The following is a 19,130-nucleotide window of genomic DNA, read 5'->3' as shown; positions in this document are numbered from 1 at the left end:
ACTTCTAACATTAGGGGCACCTGGGTGGCTCAGTCTGTTGAGCTGCTGACTCTTGATTTTGGTACAGGTCATGATCTCATGGTTCATGGGTTTAAGCCCCTCGTTAGGCTCTGTGTCGTCAGCACAGCTTAGGATTCTCTCTCCCCTACCCCCCTCTCTGCCCTTCCCCTGCTCACACTCTCTCTCCCTCTCTAAATAAAAAAACAATAAACAAACAAACAAACAAACCTTCTAACATTAATACGGATTTTATTTCCTGAATGAATCATGTATTGGTATGTATCATTTAGTTTACTATAAACCATTTGTGAGTAGTAATGGATCATTATTAATTTCTTAATGGTGTCTTTTGATAAGCAAAAGTCTTCTAATTATAATGAGGTAATAACTTATCATTTTTTTAGTTATTGTCTTCTGTCACCTCCTAAGAGACCTTTATCTATCCCCAAGTTAGAAAGATATCCTCCTATGTTTTTCTCTAAAAGCTTGTGGCTTTAGCTTGTACGGTTAGATCTATAATTTGTTTTGAATTAACTTTTTGGTATGTATAAGATACACACAACATACATGAGGTGCAAAACCATGAGTGAAAAAAAACCAAATGCAGAGTACCCGTCATACAACACTGTTTATGTGACCTTCCATAGCAGGAATAACTCAGCTGTAGTCATAGAAATCAGAACACTGATTTCCTGGGCGGGGAGACGGTACTGACTCAAAGGTGCACAGGAAAAAAATACTGGGGTCATGGAGACGTTCTGTGTCTTAATTAATAGTTTTTACATATACATGTACATGTGTAAAAAAACACAATAAACTGTACGCTTAAATTGCATGTGTTTTACTTTATGTAAATCGTACTTCAGTTGAAAATGTAGTAGAAGGCTTAAAAAACCTCAAGTAAAGAAAAGAACTTCAATGATCCTATGTTTGTTTGTTTCCTAAATGGGAGAAAAATCTAGTCCCTTGGTCATGTCAAAGAGAAGCTACTGGCTTATGAATTGTTATGATTGTAAGTATCTAATTCTTTCATCATCAAAAGAGAATGTGATGACATCATCATTCCCAGAAGACTGAAATAATAAGCAGGCCAACTGGGGAGTGCTGAAGAACCACTACCAGGGTATCCGATTCATGATTTTTCAAAGGTCTCAGAAGGTCTTGCTTGAAAACTGTCTGCCCACTTGAGATTTTCCATGTCTTCCCAAACCACCATGCCATAAGTCTTGAGTCTCCAAGGAAGAAACCGTGTAAAAGTCCTATATGATCTTAGGGAAACAAAAGGTAAGAGTTTGTCCTTCATTTCAACCAAATCGAGACACATTCAACTCCTTCTCTGCACACAATTTCATATTGCATAGACGAAATATCACAAAGGAGCTTCACAAACCGGATGGCTAAAATATCAAGTCAATGTACAAATAATCTAAACTTTATAGTTTAGCCCCTAGCCCATGCTTGGAATCAATTTTATATTCAAATACTTTTGAGAAGGAGCATCTATTTTATGCTGTTATCAGTCCTATCATCTGTCTTGGGATGATGAACTTTATAATAGTATTTCACTAAAAATAGTTCCTTCATAACTACATACCTCTTTGAAGTCCAAGTATTTTCTCAATTTTCTCTTTTCTCTGACACCACGCTCTGTGAGTTAGTCTGGGAAGTGGCATTTGTATTTTTCTTTTCTGCCGGAAAAGCCTTGTGTACTCTAGAAAAGACAAATGAAGGTTATCAAATCTCTTGCATCAAGGCCAGCTTAGACAAGCTAATGTCCTGGCTTCGGGCAGCTGGCTCCCATAAAAAGTGTCTCCGCAGGCTTAACTCTATTTTCATATAGAGAGACATCCAAGGACCAGAGGTGCCTTAATTCCTAGCCAATATGTATTAAATCAGCTAGTTAAAGTCATGGAGAGTCACAATTCAACATAGCTTACTCTGTATTCATTGTACTATATTTAATCTATTTTTATCTGTTTCTTTTTCCTCTTAGGAAAGGATGAAATACAGAAGAAAAACAAGTCAACTGCTATTACTTTTATTGTTTTTATGGGCTTTGTACAGACAGTATCATGTCAGGTAATTTTTAAAAAGTAATGTATATTTTATTCTGGGGTTTGATAAAGATCTAGTATGTCAGAAAGGTGATAGGTTCACCCTCTGAATAAAATCAGCATCCAAATATGCCCCCATATATATACCAATCCAATATACCCCAAAATATCCAAATGGCATTCAAATATATCAGCATAAACATAACCCTCAGCATAAAAGTTCTTAGTTTCTAATGGGATCAGGGCTGACCACAATTTTTGTAGGCCCGTTTGTGTGAGAACAAGGAATGTTAAGCTACCAACACAGTAACCACGTAATTAAGGCAGTTAGTAAGTGTTGGAGAAAGTGCCATTTTTAAATAGGCGGCATCTTTTTAAAGAGACATCCCTAATATTGGTGGCTTCTGGGACTAGGTATGGTATTTGCAGTCCACATATGTACACAAGTAGAAAGATTTCATTGGCCATCAGCAAGTTCCATCGTTTCAAGTATTAAGTTTTTCTTTCGTTTGTAACTCAAAGAATTAGGTTTTCTGTTTTAAGATCTAGTGTGTGAAGTCCTTCACTGTGGTGATTTTTTTATCATGCTCATTACTGTATGTCTGCAACCAATAATGTCCTTGGCACATGGTACATGTCTTAGTCCGTTCGAGCTGCTATAACAGAATACCATGGACAGGATGGCTTATGAACACCAGAAATTTATTCCTCACAGTTCTGGAGGCTGAGAGGTCCAAGATCAAGGTGCTGGCAGACTTGGTGTCCTGGTTCATAGACAGCCACTTTCTTGCTGTGTCCTCACATGGTTGAAGGGACAAGGGAGTTCTCTGGTTTCACTTTTGTAAGGCCACTAATCCCACTCATGAGGGCTCCAACCTCATAACCCAATCATGTCCCAAAGGCCCCACTTCCTAATGCCATCATGTTGGGGGTTAGGATGTCAACCTTCAAATTTGAGGGGGACACAAATATTTTGTCCATATTATGTGTTCGTTGAATATTTGGTAATGTTAGGGAATAAAATGAATGGACTGCTGGAGTATAACTCTAGTCATCTTAAATATGGAAACATCTTATGTAAGTTTAAAAGTAATGTAATGTTTTTTGTTTATCCTAAGCACAAAGAAACTACAGAAGATATATCGGTGCTGGTAAGTCCTATTTACAAATATGCTATGACCTCTTCTTTGAGGACGAAACCCGTTGGGGGCAGTGGAGTACCTGCAAGTCCTTGGTTCCTCCAGGCAACAGTAAACCAAAGCAATTTTACTGACGTATGTTGGAGATGCTCCTTTAGGGTCAGGGTACTAGGAGTCAAAGTAGAGCAGACTAGCGGGGTGCCATCTGTAATGGAGGAGTTAGAACAGGTTAGAAGAAACGTGTTACAGGAAACAGAACCCAGCTTCCAGGAATCTTGGGTCTTTTAAAGCTCTGGGAAATCACACAGGAGAAAAGTTTCAGCCAAAAGACTCTTGGGAGGTTGTATTAACCACAAGCGCCCTACAAAATCACACTATCAGAATGTACGCGGAGAGGAAAACTTCCCCCAAGATTGTGTAAGACCCAAATTCCTAATGAAGTGCAAGAATCTTCCTTTCTGATGCTTGTTGTGTCCAAGGGCCTTGTCTCAGTTGGTTCTATGCGGTCCAACACTCCCGCTAAGACCATGACTCTACATGCAGGTGAGCTGCTTGTGCATGAAAATAATGTAGTAAGATGGTTTTCATGGGAGAGTATGTTTCCCCCAGACGGAGCCGTGGCTCACAGTCAACCACCTGAAAACAGCAGGAAAACCTGTAGACAAAGGTGGGAACTTGTAAGGAAGGTCTGCTGCAGCAGAGGCTGGGGAAAAAAATGAATTAAAGTGTTTTCTGATAAAATGTACACAATGCAACACAATCTGACAATCATTCCATCATTAATATTAGGTCTTCTTCGCATCATGATTCTAAAGCCTTAACACACCGATACTCAGTAACCAAAGGCCTTGCTGTCGATAAGGCGGGTGCCTGCGTAGAAGGCCACGTCTCAGTCACACCCTGGACGCCGCAGTGCTCCTATCTGTGTACACAGGCACAAAGACGGACTTGTGACGTACGACTCAGCTCCACAGCTGCCCCTCGTTAACTCAGCCCAGGATCAACTCTCCAAAGATGTGTTAGCCGGGGTGCCATTAGAGTGTATAGCAAGGAGGAAGTAAGGACCCCGGCCCAACTTCTGGTCTTTCCACCTGCTGTGTGACTATGGACAAGAGAATAATAGGTCCACGTGCCTCAGTTTCCTTGTCTAGTAAATTGAGGATGATAATAATAGCAGTACCTATCTCATAGGGGTGGATTCAATTAGATAATACTCAGGAAAGTATTCCATAAGTATTAGCTATTAATGAAGGGAATCTAACCTCCTCTAGCTGGCTAGGGAATACTTCCTTTAGGTGAGGATATTTAAAATAAGACCTAAAGGCTGTGTGAGAATTAGCTGGTTGAAGCGTGGAGTGTTTAAGGAAACTTAAAAAGGCCAGTGAGTCTGGAACATTCTAATTGTGGGGCCCCGTAGGAGATGTGGCTAGAACAAGGTGAAGGGTCAGATTATGCAGAATGTTATGACCATATAAGGAGTGTGAACATGATCCTTAGGCCAATGGGAAGCCACTGAACACTGTTAAACAGAATAATAACATGGGAGCAACTGGAGCTTCAGGAACATGATAGAGGAAGCAGAGTGGACATATGGAGAATGGGTTGCAAAGGGCCAGGACAAGGACAGGCAGAGAGGGTATCACAGTGTTAATTTGGGGGGATCGGAATATGGAGGGTCATTATACTATTCTCTTTCAGTTTGCACACCTTTAACATTTTTCATACTGCAAAGTCTTGATTAAAGTGCACAGACGATGAGACCAATTAGAAGGCTACTGCAATAGCCCGAATAAGAGATGGTGGTGACTTGGAGTCATGCGGTGGCAGAGAATGAAGATAGGGAATGGATTTGAGAGATGTTTTGGAGATAAAACCAGCAGAGTTTAAAGATGGATGTGGGGCTGGGATTTAGGGAATGCTCTGAGTGTAGAATGATTCTCACACTTCTGCCTTGCTAATCCAAGTGGAGCCAGTGAGATAAAGCAACATTTGAAGGGTTCCTACTGTGGGGGAGACATGATGACTTTCACATTAAGCATCTTCTTCTCATGGTATCTGTGCGAACTTCAAGCAGCAGACTTCAGAATGCAGTTGGATGTCTGAGCCTTAAATTCCCGAGAGAAGTCTAGTTGCACATACAAATTTGAAGCCACAGGAAAATGCTTGCAAGCATGTCAATCGATCAAATAGAAAGCCTAGGAAAAACCTTTCTGAGAATGACTCTCAAATCAGGGCTTCTAAGCAGACAGGATATTTAAGGCTAACCTTAGACAGATAGTAGGGATCTATTTCCATTGCAATAGAGGGGGGAAAAATCAGTACTCTAGATGAATTTGGAGGCGAGGTGGCTGAAAATTGAAGGAGATTTCATGTGATGACTGCTATTTATCAGTGAGAAGAAGGAGAATGAGCACTGTAGAAACACATAAAGATTTCTGAGCAGCACAGAGCCTCAGTCAAGGTTAGAAATCATGATTTTCCATGCCACTACCATCAAAGTTCATCACTGCTTTTTCTTACTGCTTCATGCTTATCTCGCATTTTACATCATATCATAATATAACCCTTGATTTGGTAGACATTCGATTATCTCAAGCTCAACTAGATATAGTGTGATTCTTTGCATTATTTCTTCTGATAGGTCTATGAACAGTCCATCAAAGGAATTAAAGCTTTCAGACTGGTTTTCTCCCAGGTAAGAACTCCAAGTCAAACATATGTGAGATTAATACATAGATTGCCCAGTAGAAACTAACACTGTGTCAATAATACTTACAACTGGCCTTCCAACTGTTGGGCGGGAGATTGATCTTTGATTACATTACAAAAAATAACCAGTGTCCCAGTGGACATTAAGGCCCACATCCTTCATAAATGAGAGTATAGATGACAGAAACCCAATGGCCCTAACATTATGGCAGGTCAAAATGTGAAGGGTCCACGTTTGATCATTTGCTTGATTCTCCTCATTTCGCCAACGAGGGAACCAAAGTCCAAGTCAGATAGATGGGTCGTCTGTGCACTTCACACTTTAATACAGCAGCTTTCCTCCAGCCTCTCTGCCTCCCTCTCCTTACTGTACCCACGTGTCTTTCTCCTTGGTGGTGCAAGGCTTCAGGACTTGTCTGAATTAAAACTTTGAAAGGAGATGTCCAGCTAAGATCATGATTGGATAATGGTCCATGAACCATCCTCCTATGATATTACAACTTTTGTCAGATCTAACAAGGACACATAAAGCACACCGGTTATTTTAAAAAAGCATTTCATACAAAGAACTGTTAACTAGTATAAAGCTACCTAGTTAGTTGTTAACTAGTATAAGTGACTGGAAAGTCTGAAAAGAGAATTCTAAGGTGTCATGGGGGGAACAACCACAGGAAGTAACTATTTTCCCCAGGAAAAGGGCTGAAGAAACAGAAGGAAGAGGCCAAAATTGTTAAACCCTAGAAACTTGGAGAGCTTAAACTCAGTGAGTTTAAGACCCACTCAACTGGTGCTGGTACTACCAGGCTCCAGGAAGGCCTCTTGGGACAAGGAGCCAGACCTCTACGGAGGGGCACAATGAGGCTGGGTTCGACAGTGTTGGAAAAGCTGAAATCTGGATCCAGATGGAACTATATCTCGGTGGTGGAGACTTGGCAGGAGGAGGAGGCAGATAAGGAGCCCCCTGGAAACAGGAAAGAGCAAGTTCCTTCTTCCCCCAGGCTTGTAATTTTCCTCCAGTGCCCTCTATTAGCAGAGCCTAACAGGGTGCCTGCTGGCAAAGAAGAGATGTGGTTTGTGGAGTCCTGGCTCAATATAAGAAAGCCCAGCATAGTGCGGTGGGTTTAGTTATGAAAGATGTTAGCTTAATAACTGGCACAGGATCCCATTCACAAGACAAGTAAGGCATATCCTTGTAAGTCAGCGTGATGATTCATCACAACAATTGAACAAAGGAGAAAACCATATAATCATTTACACAGATTCCAAATTGACTACCAATAAAATTCAGTTTTCACTGCATTTTCTTTTTTGGCTTAAACAATATAAATTTATTTCTTCCCACTTCTGGAGGCTAGAAGTGGATGGTCAAGGTGTGGGAAGTTCGGTTTCCCCTGAGGCCTCTCTGTTGGGCTTTCTTGTCCTCACCGGGACTTTTTTTCTGTGTGCCATCATCCACAAGCATCCATGGTGTCTCTTCTTTTAAGGACACCAGTCCTATTGAATTTGGGCCCCACCCTTATGACCTCATTTAACCTGAATTACCTCCCTGAAGGCCCTGTCTCTAAATAGCCACAATGGGGATTAGGGTTTCAACATATGAATTTGGAGGAGACAGTGTTCAGTCCATAACAGGTTCTGAAATAGTTAATAGAATCTTTTTTTAAAAATATATTTATTTATTTTGACAGAGACAGAGACAGCATGAGTTGGGGAGGGACAGAGAGGGAGAGGGAGACAGAGAATCCCAAGCAGGCTCCACACTGTCAGCACGGAGCCAGATGCGAGGCTCAAACCCATGAAACCAAGAGATCATGACCTGAGCTGAAACCAAGAGTTGGACACTTAACTGACTGACTCACCCAGACACCCCAATAGAATCTTTTTCTTCCAACTGTACAACAATTCTTATTCTGTTTTCATTCTTTTCCTTGATGACCATCAAGGTTGAACACCTTTTCCCATGAATATTGGCCACTTGGATATTCACTTTTGTAAAATACCAGTTTCTATCTGTGGGTCTCCTTTCTGCTTTCTTGTTAGTGTCCTTGGATGCACAAAATTTTGTTTTCTGCGGAAGTGTAATTTATCTAATTTTTTTTCTTTTGATGCCCATGCTTTTGGTGTCACATCTAAGAAATGATTACCAAATCTAAGATCATGAAAATTTACTGTAGTTTTCTTCTAAGAGTTTTATAACTTTTGCTCTTACATTTAAGTCTTTGATCCATTTTGCATTAACATTTATCCATGGTGGGAGATAAGTGCAACTTCATTTTTTTTAAATGTAGATATCCAGTGGTCTCAGCACAATTTGTTAAAAAGACTATTTTCTCCCATTGAATGGTCTTGGCACCCTTTATTTAAAATTAACTAATCATAGTTGTATGGGCTTTTTACAGACTCAGTTCTATTCCATTGACCTATATATGTCTATCCTTATGTCAATAACACACTGGTTTGATTATTGTATCTTTGCAGTAAGCTTTGAAATCGGGAAGTGTGAGTCCTCCAATTTTGTTCTTCTTTTTCAAGATTGTTTTGGCTATTTGAGGTTCCTTACAATTCCTTATGAATTTTAGGCTCAGTTTGTTCATTTCAGCAAAAATAATTAATTAAATTAAATTAAAATTAAATTAAATTAAATTAAATTAAATTAAATTAGCAGTTAGAAAAGTGATAGTGTATTACCTTCCCAGGGTTGCTATAACAAATCACAACAAACTACATGACTTCAAACAACATAAATTAATTTCTTCACAACTCTGGAATCCAGAAATCCAAAATCAAGGTGTTAGCAGGGCCACGTTCCCTCTAAAGCCCAAAAGAAGAATTCTTCCTATCTCTTGAAGACTCTGGTGGCCCCAGGCATTCTTTGGCTTGTGAAAGCATAGCTCCAGTCTCTGCCTCAGTCTCTACATGGCCTTATCTGTATCTCTCCTCTATGTGCCCTTTCATCTTAAAAGAACACCTGTCATTGGATTCACAAGCCCAACCTAATTCAGAATGATGTCATCATAATTAATTACATCTGCAAAGACACTATTTCTAAATAAGGTAACATTCTGAAGTTCCAAGTGGATTTGAATTGGGGGGAGGGTTACTATTCAATGCAGTACATGTAGGAATGACATTGAATCTGTAGCTCACTTTGGGGCGTATTACCATCTTAACAATATGAAGTCTCCAATCCATAAACATGGATGTCTTTCCATTTATTTAGGCCTTCTTTAATCTTTTTCAACAATGTCTTATAGTTTTCATTGTATCAGTCTTGCACCTCCTTTGGTTGTGTGTATTCCTAAATATTTTATTCTTTTTGTTCCTGTTATAAATGAAAATGTTTTCTTAATTTTATTTTCAGATGGTTCGTTTCTAGTGTATGGAAATATAAATGATTTTTGCATGTTGATCTTGTATCCTGCAACAATTACTGGTTCTAATAGATTTTTTTGGAAGACTGCTTAGAATCTTCTCTATTAGTAGAGATAGTTTTACTTCTTTCTTTCCAATTTGGATGCCTTTTATTTCCTTTTCTTGCCCAACTTCCCTAAACCTCCAGTACAATGTTGAAAGGAAGTGGATAAAACAGACAGCCTTGTCTTGTTCCTGATTTTAGGGGAAAAGTTTTCAGTCTCTCAAAAATAAGTATGATGTCAACTGTGAGTTTTACATAAGATGCCCTTTATCATGTAGAGGAATTTCCCTTCTGTTCCTAGTTTGTTGGGTATTTTTATCATCCAGGATTGTGGGAATTTTGTCAAATGCCTTTTCTACATCACTTAAGATGATCATGTGGGTTTTTTTGTCCATTTTATTAATATGGTGTTTTACATAGATTGGTATTTGTTTGTTTTTTGTTTTGTTTTGTTTGTTTTTGGTATTTATAGGTTGAACCAGCCTGCATTCCTGGAATAAATCTCACTTCAGATTTTAATATACTGTTGGGTTCAGTTTACAAATATTTTGTTGAGGATTTTTGCATTTTTATTCATAATGGATATTAGTCTACAGTTTTCCTGAGGTGTTTTTTCCTGGCTTTTGTATCAGTAATTCTGGCCACATAAGAATGAGTTAGAAAATGCTCTCTCTTCTTCAATTTCTTTGGAAGACTTTGAGAACGATTGGTGTTAATCTGTTAAATGTTTGGTAGAATTCACCAATGAAGCCATCTGGTCCTGGGCTTTTCTTTGTTGGGAGATTTTTGATTACCAATCCAATTATTTTTATTAGTTCTGTTGCCTTGTTCCAGGTCTATTAAATTTTTCTATTTCTTCTTCAACTAGTTTTGGTAGTTCGTGTGTTTCTAGGAATTTGTCCATTTCGTCTATTTATCTAATAAGTTCATGTACAATTGCTCATAGTATTCTCTTATAATGCTTTTTCTATCTGTAAGGTCTGTAGTAGTGTCTCCATTTCCACTCCTGATTTTAATAATTGGAGTCATTTCTGGATTTTTGGTTTCAGTCAGTCTAGTTAAAAATTGGTCAATTTTATCGATATTCTCAAAGAACCAATTATTGGCTTCATTAATTCTGTCATGTTTTTCTTTTCCTCCATGTCCACTGTCTCTGCTCCAGTCCTTATTATTTCTTCCTTCTTCTTGCTTTGGGTTTAGTTTGCTATTTTTTTCTAGGCCCTTAAGGTGGAAGGTTAGGTTATCAATATGGTATCTTTCTTCTTGTTTAATACAGATGTTTACAGCTATACACTTCCTTCTAAGTACTGCTTTTCACTGCATCCCATAAGTTTTAGTATGTTGTATTTTCATTTTTATTCATCTCAATGTATTTTCTAATTCCCTTTGTGATTTTTTTCTTTGACCCATTGGTTGTTTCAGAGTGTTTTGTTTAATTTCCATTTATTTATGAACTTTACAGGTTTCTTTCTGTTGTTAATTTCATTCCACTGTCAATGGAAAAGATAGTTTGTATGTTTCCAACCATTTTAAGTTTATTGAGATTTGTTTTATGGACTAACATATGATCTATCCTGGAAAATGTCCCATGTGTATTTGAGAAGAATATGTATTCTGTTGTTGATTAAAATGTTCTATGTATGTCTGCTCAGGTCTGCTGTTGAAATCCTATGGCAAGTTTTTTTTATTTCAGCTATTATACTTCTCAGCTTCAGAACTTCTATTTGGTTCCTTTTTATAGTTCTATCTCTTTATTCACATTCTCTGCTTGTTAAGCCTTCGTTCTCCTGATTTCCTTTAGTTCTTTTTCCATGGTTTTCTTTGGCTCTTTCAGCATATTTAAAATAGTTGATTTAAAGTCTTGTTATAGTAAGCCCAATGTATAGCTTCCCCAGGGACAGTTTTTGTTAATTCTTTCCTCTCATCAATGGACCACACATTCTTGTTTCCTTGTATGCCTCATAATTTTTAGTTGAAAACAGGCATTTTGTATATTATAATGTCGTTACTTTGGAATTCAGATTCTTTTGCCTCCTCAGAGTTTGTTGTTCTTGCTTGCTGTGGATTGTAGTTATTTGTCTGTTTGGTGACTTTTCCAGACTATTTTTAAAGACTGTATTCTTTGTCTTGTTTGGTCTGAGAGGTCTCTGTTCCTTTAGCTTATGGTCAGCTACTGGTTTGTTAAAGATATCCTTAAATACCTAGAGCCATAGTGGTGGTGGTTGTGGTGGTGGTTGGAGGATAATTGGAGGAGTAAGAGGAGGATGAGGAGATGATGAAGAAGAAGAAGAAGAAGAAGAAGAAGAAGAAGAAGAAGATGACGGCGGCAGAGGAGGAGGAGAATTCCAAGGGGGAGGAGGAAGAGGAGGAGGGGAAGGAGAAAAAGGAAAGGAAAGGAAAGGAAAGGAAAGGAAAGGAAAGGAAAGGAAAGGAAAGGAAAGGAAAGGAAAGGAGGAAATGGAAGGGAAGAGAAGGGAAAGGAAAAGAAAGAGGGAAAAAAATAACCCTCCTACAGTCTTTGAAGATTGGCTCTGTGTTTGGGCCCTCCTTCAACACAGCCCAGTTGTTTACAACTCTGCATTAGTCTTCACTTCCTGCTTACACTGAGCCTAAATATCAGCCAGAGGTGAAATCTTAGGATCTTCAGGGATCTTTTCTGAGCATGTAATCCTGAACACGTGTATGGATTTCTTAATTCCTCGTTATACAAGGGGTCTTGTTAAAGCCTTTACTTTTCAAAGAACTCTCTCCCAATTTTCTCCTCCCAGGATTTCAGCATATCTAGTGTTTATTCCAACTGTAATTTCTTGCCTCAGATGGCAGGGGCTTGTTTCTTTTTAAAATGTTTTCAAGAATTGCCCTCTACTTAGTCACTTTTCCATTTTGAGAGAGTTCTGAGTTGAATGAAATAAAAGGAAGCACTAGGAGTCCAGTCCTTTGGGGACTTCTAGGGTCAAAATGGACAAACACATTTCCTTTGGAATTAGATCCACTCTTCTCCATCCCAAAGCAGATACTCAAACTGAGAACATGCTTTGCTGTTTTCAACACCAATGCCATACTGGGAGTGAGTTGGTGCAAAGGCTAAGTTAAAATACCACAAACCTTTCCTTCTATTGTGTTGAGTCGTCCTTTTCTTGATTTAACTCTTGCTTGATTGCTCTAAACTTTTGGCTACCTTCTAGAGTTCTGACAAAGTTGATTCTGACAGTATGCAGTAATATTAGCACTGGCAGCATTTTAGATTATGAACCTAGGAAGGTCATTTTTCAAAATATGGTCTCTGAAAGTAATTAATGTCAAAAAGCCTAAGACCAGGAGATTTTGTCCAAATATAAGAGTTATTGTTACTTTATACTTAGGGTGACGTTTTAAATGTGTCCTCAAAGATCTTGGAATCACAGTGTAACTAACCTGTACACGTACTTTTGTAATGATCTGGCCGTTTCTGACAAGCTGTTTCTCCGGGTTGTCATAACCATCAAGGCTTTGGATTAGGAGTAAGGAAATGCTGCAACCAGACACAGGCTCTATATATTAGTAACACCTACCACAGTTTTATTAAAAGGTATCTTGTTCACAATTCTTATGTCTTTCTTACAGTCAATCCATGAACCTGACCACCACCAACTGGTCAGCTCCAGTTGTGTGGCATGGCACTTTCAATGAAGAAGTTTTGGAACAGTATTATGCCAAACATAAAATTACCGTGGGGCTGACTGTGTTTGCCGTAGGAAGGTAGGTAATGCCAAATGTCCTTTACATTCAAGCTTTTTACTATAGAAAATAGGAGATTATCAATAATCCCACCTCAAAAATCTAGAAAAAGTGGAACGGAATAAAGCCAAAGTAAACAGAAGTAAGGAAATAGTAAAGATGAGAACAGAAATCCATGAAACTGAAAACAGAAAATCCATAGAGTAAAATCGAAGAATCAAAAAGCTGGTTCTTTGAAAAAAAATCAATAAAATTCACAATCATCCAGGGATGAGCAAATAAGCCAATATGATAAAACAGAAACACCCATGCAAATGTGAAAGACCATGGCTATGACATTGTGGAACTGTAGGGAAAGACTTTCATAAATGATGCTGGAGAAAGTTGATGTCGGCATGGAAAATCACAATTGCACCTTTCTACAGCATTCCATATACAAACATATACACACATACTTCCCAAGTAGTTTAAAGACCAAAAGTTAAAGGGCAAACCGCAGTGTATCTGAATGAAATCAAGACATAAAAGGATTTCTTCATCAAGATACAGAAGATACTAATCATCAAGGAAGAGGTTGACAAATGTGACTGTATTGAAATTATCTCTACCTAAGAAAATATCAGAAAAACCCAAATTGAGGGCCTTTCTACAAAATACCTGATCAGTACTCTTCAAAATGGTCAGGGTTATAAACAACAAGGAGAGAAATGGAGACAGATTGGAGGAGCCTAACAAGACATAATGACTAAATGCAATGTGTATTCTGGATTGGATCTTGCAAACTAGAAGCCCATGAGGGGCAAAACAGGTGAAAAAAACCAAAATCTGTGGTTAAGTTATAGTATTTAACCACTGATAATTTCTTAGTTTTGACAAATGTACTATGATTATATAAGATACTAACATTAGGGGAAGATGCATAGAGTGTATATGGGAACTCTGTATAATACAGTTACACCTGTTACATAAATCTAATATCATTCCAAAATAGAAAGTTTTCAAAAAATTTAAAAAAATAAGTTCACCATAGTAGTGAAAGTGCCTGATGATAACCTTTTTTTGTCTTGTGAATGCCTGACATTACACTTTTGATTACTGAGGCACTCATTTCAAAGACATCCAACTCGAATAAACATACTGCGGGCTATACCATGGTTGGTCACTAACTAAACAACTGGGTAAAGAGGCAGGTCGGCCCTCCTGTGAAATTCCCCTTTTAGAAAGGCCTGGGTAACCTATGTAACTGACCACCTGAGTGACCCCGCACTTTCCTTCCTGCGCTTTCATTCCTGCTCTTACGTTTCAATTTCTGCAATAAAGAGTGAAGCTGTGAAAGCCTTGGCACCCCATCCCCCAGCCAAATAAAGGCAGAATCCCCAAGGATCGCCCCCTTCTCTCCCTTTACCTAAGACCTCGTTCTGTGGCCCTGGGCCTACCTTGTACCCTCCAGGACTTGTGAGGAACGAACTCTGTTTTTTCAAAGTTCTCTGATGGTTGCTGCTGAGAAGTATCTTGTAAGTGTGGGCTGGTCCAGCCACAACATTGGCTGGTAAGGGAAATGTCTGTGGGGGTCTCACCACAAGTAGCAGGGGCCTAGGTGAGTCCCAGGCATTCTTGGCCAATAGGATTTACTATCGAAGGCAAAGACCAATACCAAAGAGCCCTGTATTATACCATACACAGAAATTAATTCAAATGGATAACTGACTTAAATGTGAAAGTGAAAACTATAAAGCAACTAAAAGAAAATATAGAAGAATACTTTCACTACCTTGAGGAGGCAAGGATTTCTGGAACACAGTACAAAAGCATTAACCATAAAAAAAATGCGGATAAATGGTATCTCTTTGTATTTGGGTTGCTAGCTTCCAACTCAGTAGAATATTTTAAGAGGTATTTGTCATAATTTATCTTGCCTTAATTATTAAATTACCATAACTTCAGATACTCCAAACTAGAAAGTTTTCTCCCGACTCCATCTACTATGTTTCTTAAAACTTAGATCAATATCCAGAACTTATTTTTAATGATTATATAAACATTATCTGAAGCTGAGGCATGTATGTCTGCATTATTGACTCCTCATAAATTCCTCCTCATAAAGCAAGCCACCGACATCAATCGCTGCTCGTGCAAGGACCCAAGACCTTCTTGCCTACAATCCCCAACACAAGCTCCTTCCTCCCAGACAACCCTAAAGACTCTGGCTCTCATCTTGCGACAGGGCTCTGTGCCATTTACTGATCTCACCATGTTTCATTCCCCCTCGTAAGGAAGTCCTCTTTTCTCATGATCCACAGAACCCCATCAGGGAGAGGAAAGGCAGATAATTTCACTTTCTTTTACGCTACTTAAATATAACTCAAGAAGCGTATCTAATATTTAGTTTGCCTACTAGTATTTCTGGACAAACTACGACCAGTGTAACTTAAGTAGTATGCATTTCACTGCAATAGAAGACAAAGAACTTAATCATTTCTTGTTTACTTCACAGATATATCGACCACTATTTGAGGAAATTTATACTGTCTGCAGATATGTTTTTTATGGTTGGCCATAAAGTCATAATTTATGTCCTGATAGATGACTTCTCCAGGATGCCTTGGATACAGCTGAGTCCCCTCCGTACAATCAAAGTGTTTGAAATCAAGCGAGAGAAGAGATGGCAAGATGTCAGCATGATGCGCATGAAGACTATTAGTGAACATGTTGTAGATCATATCCAGCGTGAAGTCGACTTTCTCTTCTGCATGGATGTAGATCAAGTCTTCGTAAGGAAATATGGAGTGGAGACTCTGGGGGAGTCAGTGGCTCAGTTACATGCTTACTGGTACAAGGCAGATCTGATAAAGGTGCCATATGAAAGAAGTGAGTTATCAGAAGCATATATACCTACTGGCATGGGAGATTTTTATTACCATGCTGCTGTATTTGGTGGCACTCCTACCCAAGTTCTCAATATTGCCAGGGAGTGCTTGAAAGGAATCATGAATGACAAGAAAAACAGCATTGAAGCAGTATGGCATGATGAAAGCCACTTAAATAAGTATTTCTTTCTCCACAAACCTGCTAAGCTCTTATCACCGGAATATTGCTGGGATTTTACTAGAACGGATATCATTAATATTCGTAATATCAAACTCTCTTGGGCTAAAAAGGATTATAAACATCTTAGGGTGAAATTGTAGTTTTATAGCACTTCCTTCAGATTTCTGAAAATAAGAGCATCATTTTTGTCTTATTCCTTAGGAAATTAGCACTTGATAAATTTTAGCACTAAAAAAAAATCACTAGCAAAATGGCAAGACCACCAATATGGAATACTCATACTTCTCCTCATATTCATTGTGAATTGTATAAAATGGGATACAGCAATTGCAGAATGAATGTACTGACGTCAGATGGAGATACAATGATTTCATATCCTGTGTGAATATTGAGGAGATATTATTTGTTGGATTACGTTGAACAAAATAGAATCTGTCACAAGAAAATGAAACCTGAAATATTTCTATTGATCCATGTAGATACACATTTCTCGTACTGCTTAAGAAAGGGGGTTGTCAGGGTGCCTGGGTGGCTCAGCCGGTCCAACTCTTGATTTTGGCTCAGGTCAGGATTCCAGGGTTGTTGGATCAAGGCTCCCGTCAAGCTCTGTGCTGAGCATGGAGCCTGCTTAAGATTCTCTGTGTGTGTGTGTGTGTCTCTCTCTCTTTACCTCTCTCTCTCTCTCTCTCTCTCCCTCTGCCTCTTCCCCCATCTCTCTCTCAAATAAGATTAAATCTAAAAAATTAACAAAATAAAATAAAAATAAAAAAGAAAGGGGATTGTCTGGAGGTGTGGATAAGAAGTCACTGCAACTATAGTAATATCCTGTCTATGCAAAACATTAAAGATGTTAAAGCTGCCATCAGATGGACGGATCATTACTTAGGAAACTGAGTCACGCAAAAAGAACTAGGCGTTTTAAAACTATGAGATTGATTGTTATAAAAACTAAAAGAAAACGGAATAGATACAGAGAAAATTGAAAGCCCCTCCTTTACTCTCCCTTTGAAAACCTATCCCTCACTATTCCTTTTATATGCATTTATATACCCACCACATGAATACCCACACACACAGTGACACTTGTATTTTACACAAATTGATTCATATCACACACATGCACACATACAGGCACACACAAGGATTTTACCACTAGTCGGGGCCCAGTTAGGAAAACAGATAATGCTATCCTCAGTATTTAACAGTGGAGATTTAACACAGGGAACTGGACATACAAGAGCTCATAACAGAGCTGAAGTGCACACAAGACAAAGTGAAGCAACCCATAATTAAAAAAAAATTTTTTTTAATGTTTATTTTGGAGAGAGAGAGAGAAAGAGAGAGAGTGGGGAAGGGGCAGAGAGAGAGGGAAACACAGAATCCGAAGCAGGCTCCAGGCTCTGAGCTGTCAGCACAGAGCCCGACGCAGGGCTCAAATCCACAAACTGTGAGATCATGACCTGAGCTGAAGTGAGACACAACCAACAGAGCCACCCAGGCGCCCCTAATTTTTATTTTAATGAAGGCAATAGCACTCCTAAGGCTGAAGGGAAAATTGTAGAATGTCCACAAAGAGCCAGAACCTAGCATGAGCTGCCTGGCATGGGTGGGGACAACAAAGAGAGGAGTCTAGTCACTGCTAAGGATGTCACCCAAAGGAGACAGAGACAGAGACAAGAGAGAAATGTACAGACTTTTCTCCTTCTCCTGTCCTGTCTGCCTTTGTTTCCACTGGCCAGTGCCATCCAGTAGTCGGATGCAGTGGAGTCTGGGAAATGGAGGTCCCTGCCACACCGAGCAGAGTGTGGGGAAAATGAGATCGAAATCTGAGAGTAAACAGACAAATGGCTACCACAGTCCACCCATGTTGCCACAAAGCACTCATCCTCTTCCTCCTAACTCCCATAAAATGACTGCATGTTTCTACCATGCAAAACGCAACCAGCTTTTGTGTAAATAATCACACCCAGAAGGGTGAAATCCGAAGTAATGCCTGACATAGTTTCCCTCATTATGTCCAAGAATCCAGGATGATATGAGGTCCTCTCCCTCAGGACTCTATGTGGCTCTTCATTGTTTGGTGAGCTCTGATCCAAATTGTAAAGAATAACTAATATTACTCATTTAGAAAAAAAAAATTGTAAGAGAAGGAAAAGGGGAAAATAATTGGTTAACACATAAAAAGGTACATATATATGATAATGTATACTTATGCTTATAATATAAATGTAAGAAAAATATACATGCCTTCTGTGGTCCTCATTTCTGTAGCTGGTTCCAAGGTCAAGTTCATATTGATCACTCCTTTCTTTCACCACCCATTCCACATTCTTTACTTTCTGCTGGAAGCTCAGATGAATAGGGTTCCTTACTAGGAAGATGATATAAAGCTTCTCCTTTATAATCTGAGTCTTACAATCTTTAGAATCTGAGTCTTTAGTGGGTCTTTATCAGATTGCCACAGCTTTCCCTTAACAAGGACTGTTGGATAAAGTAGTTTAAGAGGCTCCCAGGGAACACCTTGAACTCTAGATACAGCCCTCATGCCACCATTGTGGTGTAGCAACCGATTTTCATCTTGATAATCAGTTCCCTGATCCAGTACAGAGACCCCTTCTCTGGCTGCTGATCCAGCACAATGAGAATGCAAAATGGCCGGGGGGGAGTCTCAGATGCCCATTCAACAGGACCATCATTTTGTTTCCTTGTACACGAGAACCTTCAAACTCATCGAGCCCAAGGTTGCAGAGAAGAAAGTAAAAATGGTTCCAGCAGGGGCGCCTGGGTGGCTCAGTCGGTTAAGCGTCCAACTTCGGCTCAGGTCATGATCTCACGGTCCGTGGGTTCGAGCCCCGCGTCGGGCTCTGTGCTGACAGCTCAGAGCCTGGAGCCTGTTTCAGATTCTGTGTCTCCCTCTCTCTGTGACCCTCCCCTGTTCATGCTCTGTCTCTCTCTGTCTCAAAAATAAACGTTAAAAAAAAATTTTTTTTTTAAATGGTTCCAGCAGATTATCTGATGTAATTGTAAAACAAAGCCTCACATCTCTAC

At 39.2% G+C, this 19,130-nt stretch overlaps 1 protein-coding gene and 1 long non-coding RNA gene across 5 annotated transcripts in view; one reads left to right on the top strand and one right to left on the bottom strand.

Moving 5' to 3' along the window:
• The window catches only part of LOC109269872 (uncharacterized), a 72,748-nt gene that overhangs the window by 15,940 nt on the left and 37,678 nt on the right, over positions 1–19,130 (bottom strand). For both annotated transcript variants that reach the window (XR_002081297.2, XR_002081298.2), the window contains 2 exons: positions 3,276–3,398; positions 1,595–1,711 (listed from right to left, as the gene is read on the bottom strand). This is a non-coding gene — a long non-coding RNA (uncharacterized LOC109269872). The remainder of the gene's footprint in view (positions 1–1,594; positions 1,712–3,275; positions 3,399–19,130) is intronic.
• On the top strand, positions 1,056–16,533 carry LOC109269869 (N-acetyllactosaminide alpha-1,3-galactosyltransferase-like). Of its 3 annotated transcripts, XM_019453974.2 has the most exons (6): positions 1,056–1,284; positions 1,994–2,079; positions 3,173–3,205; positions 5,835–5,888; positions 12,921–13,055; positions 15,529–16,533. In XM_019453974.2, exons 1-6 carry the CDS (start codon positions 1,264–1,266, stop codon positions 16,220–16,222), a joined length of 1,023 nt encoding a protein of 340 aa, XP_019309519.1. In that variant the 5' UTR covers positions 1,056–1,263; the 3' UTR covers positions 16,223–16,533. The 3 variants fall into 3 exon arrangements, with proteins under 3 accessions (XP_019309519.1, XP_019309520.1, XP_019309521.1); XM_019453975.2 differs by lacking the exon at positions 3,173–3,205; XM_019453976.2 differs by lacking the exons at positions 1,056–1,284; positions 1,994–2,079; positions 3,173–3,205 and adding an exon at positions 3,395–4,250.

The sequence above is a fragment of the Panthera pardus genome, unplaced genomic scaffold (genome assembly GCF_024362965.1).
Source record: "Panthera pardus isolate Hobbes unplaced genomic scaffold, ASM2436296v1 HiC_scaffold_20, whole genome shotgun sequence".
NCBI classification, from domain to species: Eukaryota; Metazoa; Chordata; class Mammalia; order Carnivora; family Felidae; genus Panthera; species Panthera pardus.
This window is presented reverse-complemented; position numbering and strand designations above follow the sequence as displayed.

What these genes read in the sequence shown, in the direction of transcription:
- LOC109269869 (XM_019453974.2), top strand. Translation starts at nt 1,264, where the DNA reads ATGATCTTAGGGAAACAAAAG. An exon ending in TGATCTTAGGGAAACAAAAG is followed by an intron (nt 1,285 to 1,993) that starts GTAAGAGTTTGT and finishes TTTTCCTCTTAG; the next exon opens with GAAAGGATGAAATACAGAAG. An exon ending in TACAGACAGTATCATGTCAG is followed by an intron (nt 2,080 to 3,172) that starts GTAATTTTTAAA and finishes GTTTATCCTAAG; the next exon opens with CACAAAGAAACTACAGAAGA.